This window comes from Clavelina lepadiformis, chromosome 4, assembly GCF_947623445.1.
Source record: "Clavelina lepadiformis chromosome 4, kaClaLepa1.1, whole genome shotgun sequence".
NCBI lineage: Eukaryota > Metazoa > Chordata > Ascidiacea > Aplousobranchia > Clavelinidae > Clavelina > Clavelina lepadiformis.
Window position 1 is genome coordinate 20,187,627 of NC_135243.1, and position 7,296 is coordinate 20,194,922.

At 34.0% G+C, this 7,296-nt stretch overlaps 1 protein-coding gene across 1 annotated transcript; it reads left to right on the forward strand.

The window, feature by feature from the left end:
- The first annotated feature begins 2,373 nt into the window (after positions 1 to 2,373).
- Positions 2,374 to 6,687, forward strand: LOC143452449 (carbohydrate sulfotransferase 1-like). Its single transcript, XM_076953432.1, has 5 exons — positions 2,374 to 2,722; positions 3,361 to 3,705; positions 4,071 to 4,242; positions 5,274 to 5,410; positions 5,824 to 6,687. Exons 1-5 carry the CDS (start codon positions 2,604 to 2,606, stop codon positions 6,236 to 6,238), a joined length of 1,188 nt encoding a protein of 395 aa, XP_076809547.1. The 5' UTR covers positions 2,374 to 2,603; the 3' UTR covers positions 6,239 to 6,687.
- Positions 6,688 to 7,296: the final 609 nt, after the last annotated feature.

Genomic DNA, 7,296 nt, shown 5'->3' on the forward strand with positions numbered 1-7,296 from the left:
CACCGAGTTTAAGTCATGCGAAAAAAGTTTTAGTGCAAAAATGACAAAGGTAGAGAGACAGAAATAAATAAATCACAGACATTCCAACACCAGTATAAAATTTACCACTGTGAAGTTAGCAAAAACTTTTTAGGTGAAGCGATCTTCATGTTGGCTATACAAAATTTATGTCTAAGCTTTGAAAATTGGGGTTTCTTTACGAGTAAGCAAACGTTTTCACAACTAACATAACCGGCCTATGCCTAGGCCTGAAATATACTAAGAGAGTCAACTTAAAGGTCTAAGGCACTCTAAGCAATGTAAAATCAAAAAAGTCAGCTGTTAATTGATCATTCTTGCTTGGGACAAAGTTTATGAAAAGTCATTTTCGAGTAAATATAGGCTATCGAGATTATAGCGCTTTCAATTATATTTGCATTATTTATTTAAAAACGTTGTTGCAGTAGTAGTTGTAGCCTATTCCATGAGTCACGGATAACTTTCCTGTAGAGATGCGAATAGCAAATTAATTGAAAAACCTTACGTCTCATAATGTCAATTATTTGTGAATAACAAGTCAACTCGTCTAACACAAGAATACGATTAAGACATGCGAAAATTTCACACAGCTACTTATTTAAATAGTTACGACTGAAGAGGCAAGCTCAAGCTTGCAAAAGTTGGTTGAAATAAATTCAGGTTAACCTTTGATGCACCCCGTATTCTCGTCATACAAAACTTGCTTGACAGTACGTCAATCAAGTAAATATTTGCCAAACAAACCAAGTACCTGTAGCCTTTTGTGGTAAACATGCTTATTTTTTATGAAGGCATATGGATTCCAATGGGCTTATTTTTTCCAGTGGGCCTGGGGTTCAAGCCCCATCGGCCCCAGCTACTGAGTACGACAGAGTATATGAGATAAGTTAGATACATAGCCGTCTGGAAATTGCATAAGTCCAGTACAAATGATTACCTTTGTCAAATCTTTAATACAATCACCAATCCTAAAGCGATGTCGACTATATGTTCCCTCTGGTCTATATCTTTTCCCATACTTTGGAACAATTAAAACCTCGACATAAGAAAGCTAACTACACAATTACATTTCGTTCAATGCTATGATGCAATTGTACAAAGTGATTCAAACAGATAACTGTCGCAAAACATTTGCTGTTGAAACTTGTCGCCAAACTTAAATTTGTCTGGTTGTTTTTTCTTCAGGTCTTGTGTGTTTAGATAATTTCGATGAAATGGCTGGTATTAATTATTACTCAGTTTTGTCAATTGTATTTGTTTTTGAGTATTTTTGCTGGTTAGTAAACTATTTAGCTTTTACGTGTATGATGCAGTATTAAAAAAATTTTGTGTTAATATATTTAATTGTATGGAGAAGTTCCTTTATAAAAAAATAAAATGCGTTTTCCGTGGATGATAAGGTTAAGGAAACCCAAAATTATCTTTTTGTGTCCTTCGTGAAGGATTTATCACCATTGTCACGTTACACTTACATTTCCTGGCTTATGGCTTAAAAATATAACAAATTAAATATAAAAAATATAACTACAAAAGGATTTCACCTCCTGAAAAGTCTTGAGCGCATCGGATTACCGTAATTTTAGGTTTAAGGTTCTTTCTTCGTTGTTTGAATAATCCTGCGTTATTTGGATACAAGGCCCACTAGAGCCTAATAGGCAATCACTTAGTCTAAGCGCGCCACATTTCAGTCCAGCATTCAGTTCAATTCAACTAACTTTACATGGTCCTATAGTTTTACAAAAATAGATTTAAATATTCTACAACGTATTGAAATTTTGAGTGAATACTAATCAAGTAAACTGCCAATATTTGTGTACAAAAAAAAAATAAAATAAAAAGTATTTATAAATATGTTGACGTTGATGTAGCCGACGCTATATTTCACTCTGCACAAAATGGGAATTTGACGTCATACCAAAGTAGGTTACTATGTGGATGCGCGTGACGATTCATGAATGGTAAGGGCTTGTGCGGCTTATCTGTAAGAGCGTCAACAGTTAATCCATGGAATAAGGTCATCCCCGGAAAAAATGAATAAATAAGTCACTGGATGGAATAATACCAAGTGTAATATCTTGTCAGATTGCCGGGCTCGTTGATTCAGAATTTATTATCAGTTTATCACACAATCATCGACTTCTGCTAAACAATCATGTTTCAAACAATTTAGTTCTAAACGATTAAGCATAAATCACCAATGGCGAAAAATATGTAATGTGATGTGATATTTGATATGGTGTTCATGATAATGTGAAGATGATGATAGTTAATGGTGATGGGAAAACAAAATTAATGTCATGAAATTAACAGTGACTATAAAACACGATTTAGTACTAGGTGACGTATACTGACGCATTAGTGCATTTAATATAGTTTTAAAATCTTCTGCATTATAGCTTCTAAAAACGCTACTAGTAAGCCCAATCATAAAAAAGATTTTGATGTATGGAAGCAAGGAGAAGAAGAAAGGATCAGTTGTATGGAAAGATAAGAAAGCTTTTGATGTCTGGAAGCAAATTACAGTAAATTAAAATTTTACGTACCATAATATGTAGTTGAATTTTTGTAATGAAAGGCAAAAAACCATGTCGAAAAATCCTAAATTACTGTGTAAAGCTTGTTTTGGATTTTTGGTTGTGACTGGATTACTGTACACTATCTTGTACAAGTACCAGCGTTATTACGGATATCGCATCTATAACAGGTAAGACGTTTGTCAAAAATGTATAAAATGTCACATTTCAGAAACATTCTGTGTTACAAATGTTGTTTTTCAGCATAAAACGTTACTATACTGAAATGCCAGTTCAAAACTGCAGTAGAAATTTCTATCTGATTGTGACCCAACAGCACATTGCACATAACTGAATATGTAGGCCTTTGTAATAATGGGTGTACGCAGTTTTGGGATTTAGCCGGTTTGCACCGGTTCATGCGAACCGGTTCTTGGAATGTTAATGACTTCCGTGAACCCGTTGTTAACAAGCGTATGTATAGACCTATGTGTATATGGGTCCCGGGTCAACATGGCTTGCTGCTAGTGAGAGAACTCAATGTTAAAGTATTTGAATCCCACCACTGGGTGTGGACGCACATTGCAAAAACAAAAGCGCTGGGCAAATTCCCAGTTAATTTTCAGTAGCCTAACCTATACCTTATATAGATAAAGTACACCCTAAAAACGTTTGTTGTAATTACATAACATAACGCCTGAGTACCAACACGGAAACGTTTATGTGTTTATAAAATATACGAGAGTGAAAACATATTGCAACTATACAATAGCTAATGTAACTATAAATAATTGTGAGCTATTTTGCCTAAACGCACTTTCTGTTTTAGTGGTTTGAAGGCAGAGCATTATGAAACCAATCCAGTTAACCAAAACGTCGCAACTAAAGTTGTGCAAAGCAGCATATCTCCACCTGAGATCCAGCAAATTAAACCAGGTGCTGTTATACTTCTCACTCACACACGTTCTGGATCAAGCTTTGTGGGTGAAATATTCAACCAAAAACGAGGAGTAGCTTATTTTTATGAACCCTTGTATCCGTTTGGGACCTGTCCAAGGACCAGTAGCAACTTGGCTGAAGAATATTTTCCCAACGCGCTGCGCCTTAACTTTTCCTCAGCTTGGGAATCTTACATCAAAGGAAATAAATTATCGCAAAGAAAACAACTCGCGGGGTAATTGTGCAGTACATGTAGGTTTGTTGTGTTTAGAAGCTTTCGGTGTGTTTTTAGTATTTTTTTCGATGAAATTGGTTTAAGAAAACGTGATTTTTATTTTCGATTTAGTTCAATATATAATATATGTTGTGCACATGTAATGACATGGATATTTGTTTAAAGCATACTTGTATTAGTCATCAGGCTTATGTTAAAAAAATTATACAATTTTAAAGATATACATCGATAAACTCCACAATTTAAAACTATTCTTACTTTAGTTTATACGTACGGGAGGGCAGTTTGTTTATACCCAAAGTGTTCGTCTTTCTTCACAACGTTCTGTTAAACGCAGAACTTAATTTATACCGTTGTGTTTTTAGGTGCGTCAGTCAAGGAGTGTGTTTTGCTAATTGCTTAAAATGCAGTTTATTCTTGTCCAGGGACCAAAATATTTGTCATAAATCACCCAACGGCGGTCAAGCTTGTCCAAATAAATTGGACATGACCAAATTATCGGAGGCAGTAGAAAAAAGCGATTTGATGGCGTTTAAGGTCTCAATTACACAAACTATATTTTTAATTTTAAATCAAGTTGTTGCATGTTATTTCCGATTAAATTAAAACTAAAGTATTGTTTGATATAAATTTCAACCTGGTGCACATGCTGGTAGCAAACTAATTTTATGGACACAAGTCTATAAAAAAAATCTGTAGAGTAAACGGATATAAAAAGTAAATTGTTCCTACATATTATCAAATCTTCAAATTTCTAACTAAAAGTAGAATCAAACAGTTGCATTAATTAAATCATTTAACGCATGTGCTTTTCATTATCGTCGTGTATGCATAGCTTCCTTATTAATTGATTTAATGTTTAGAGGGTAATATTGGTTACTTGTACCCGTTTCTAAAACAGATCCTAGAGAACTGATTGTATTAAGTTTACTTATTAGCATGTGAGTATGCTCTGCATCTGTTTCGTTCAATAATATTTTTTATTTTTAAATGATTAAAGTTTTGGGCGAGCAAGGCTATTATTGTGGCCACGTGATCCATTTTATTCGGGGCTCCCCAAAAATTTATTTCCCAATCTGGGTGAATTTTTAATCATTTGTCCAGAATACTCTGTAAATTTTAAATTGATAATTAACTTGTGTCATTCGGTTTTATCACTTTTTTTTTAAAAGTTATAAGGTATAGGTGTAAAGTTGGAAGGTTGTTTAAAACTAACTCTTTGCCATTAATGTAGTTCAGTTCCAAGCAAAATAACTCAGCATAAACGGTTTTGAAATGTTCCCAAACAAACAATCATGTGAAGAAATGAAGAGCCTTATTTACGAATAAAAATAAACAGTAATTCGATGAAACATGTGAAACGTATAACATGAACAACAAACAAACACAATATGAAACAGCAAACATGAAACAACCAGGCACCTGTAAAATCGCGAACAAGTAACTAGTAACCAATTTTTTACATCATGAATAAGAAAGACTTATTATGTAACCAGTTTCACACTGTATAAAAGTAATGATTACGTAATCTTAGAAGTAAAAGATTTAAGTAGATGTCTGTATTTCAGGTTGTTTCAATGTGCGACATCTCGTGGATACAACCACTGCTTGACGACCCGACCATAAACTTGAAAATAGTTCATTTAGTTCGTGATCCACGCGCTATCATCAACTCAAGACCGAATAACAACAGAGTAGAACTGATGTCAGTACGATTGTTGCTACTTATGTTAAATCAGTTCAGAAATTAAAGCAAAAAAGTATCTAAAAATATTTTTCATACTTCAGGGAAAATATGGGTTATGTAACCTACACCATGTACGTAACATGAAATGGATAATATAATTAATGTACAACAGAAAACCAAGTGCCAAATTAAAAATCTGTTAGTATAGTTAGTAGAGTATGTTATGAGTTCTTATTAGGTATGTTTGTGGGGCGATAATGCTGTAGAGTTATGATGTTGTGACACAAGTACTGGTGAGGATCTTTTGTTGAATAAATCATAAATACAACAGAAAGTTTATGCGGCTGTGCTCTAGTTACTTTCTTGCAGCTATTTTCTTGTTTTTCTTGCAAATAACGGCTAAAAATGGTTATGGAGCAATTTCTTTGCAGAAAACAAGGATGCAAGCACATCACTGATTTGCTAGATTACGCCGACCGTCACCTCGTCCGATCTAAAAACTACATGATGATAAGGCACGAAGATTTCGCTTTAAATCCGTTAAACTGGACGGAAAAAGTTTATAAGTTTGTTGGTCTTCGGTTGGACAAAGAAGTAGATAGCTGGTTGAAGTCTGCAACGTCTGACAAAAATTCAAACCAACTATCAAAATCAAATCCATTTGGTACAAAGAGAAACTCAATCGACACCGTTTCCCATTGGCGAAAGGAGTTGAGCTGGGAAAATGTTCTTCTTGTCCAAATGCAATGCACTGCAATGAAGCGGCTTGGTTATGTTAAATTTTCCAGCGAAGAATCCTTTAAAAACATGACAATTCCAAGCTTTAAACACAATAACACGATGTAAATTTTACACTTGATTTATACCTGAACTTTCGAAAATGCTTCTGCCAGATTATGCAATGCTATCATTAATATTGAAAATAGCTCAGAAACTGAGTGTTTATCGAGTTAAGTTTGTTCTATAAGCTTAACTATAAGCAGTTGAAAACCCGATCCATACAAACCTCGCAAGAGAATTTCATGTGTGAGCAGACCTTGTAATATGTTTTTCGCATAATAACTGGCAAACTTTGCACATTTGTACACATTGTCCTCATATCAGCAGTAATACCAAGTATTAGAAAGTAGGTCACTGATCTAGCTTGATATTAACTACCACGTGCATAACTTCTAAACGATATTTTTTGATATAAATTTGTGTGTTATTTTTCGAAATATTCCATAATTAGGCTTTTATTTGCAATGAACTTGGACGTTGTTAAATTTTTGCGGGATTTTTTTCTGAGTATGAATAGACGGACGCAATGACAAAGTACTTATAGTTGCTATTTATCCAAGATACAGTATATATTCTAGTAATCACACTCGTGTATTTTATTTGCATGTAATAATAAAACTGTCTGTAATTGATGTTCGTGAGCACGTTTAGGTGGTAGCATAAGCTGGTGTTGGTATAGGCTTCAATCTATTCATAAGAAAAGTTATTCGAAGTATATGGCGACACAGCATGCTATATTATATGTTTTTAAGTGAGGAAGGTATAGCATGTAATATATAGTAGCTACAGGCCGAAATTAATTTAATACGTTTTTTAAGCAAAATGACAGAGGTCGGTAATACCGATACCGTCGGTATTTTTGATGGAAAATATAGAAACTTTTTTCAAGAAATTTATCAATAGGTTTCGATATTTCAAGGTTTTGAGAGGCCTATACTATTAAAAGTTTATTTTGATTTAACACCAATGGCAATTTTAGCGGGTTATTTAAGCGGGTATTTTTTAATCTACAAATGTTTAACATTTAATTAAGTTGCAAGGAGTGGGAGGATAAATGTGTTTTGACATGAAACAACTTGTAGCGTTGGTTGCTTGGCCATAACAGGAACAAAAGCACACATTCA

Excerpts from the sequence above, each read along its gene's own strand:
- LOC143452449 (XM_076953432.1), top strand. The coding sequence starts at position 2,604 with ATGTCGAAAAATCCTAAATTACTGTGTAAAGCTTGTTTTGGATTTTTG. Across the intron at positions 3,706-4,070 it reads CAAAGAAAACAACTCGCGGG|GTGCGTCAGTCAAGGAGTGT; the intron begins GTAATTGTGCAG and ends TTGTGTTTTTAG. Across the intron at positions 5,411-5,823 it reads AACAACAGAGTAGAACTGAT|AAAACAAGGATGCAAGCACA; the intron begins GTCAGTACGATT and ends ATTTCTTTGCAG.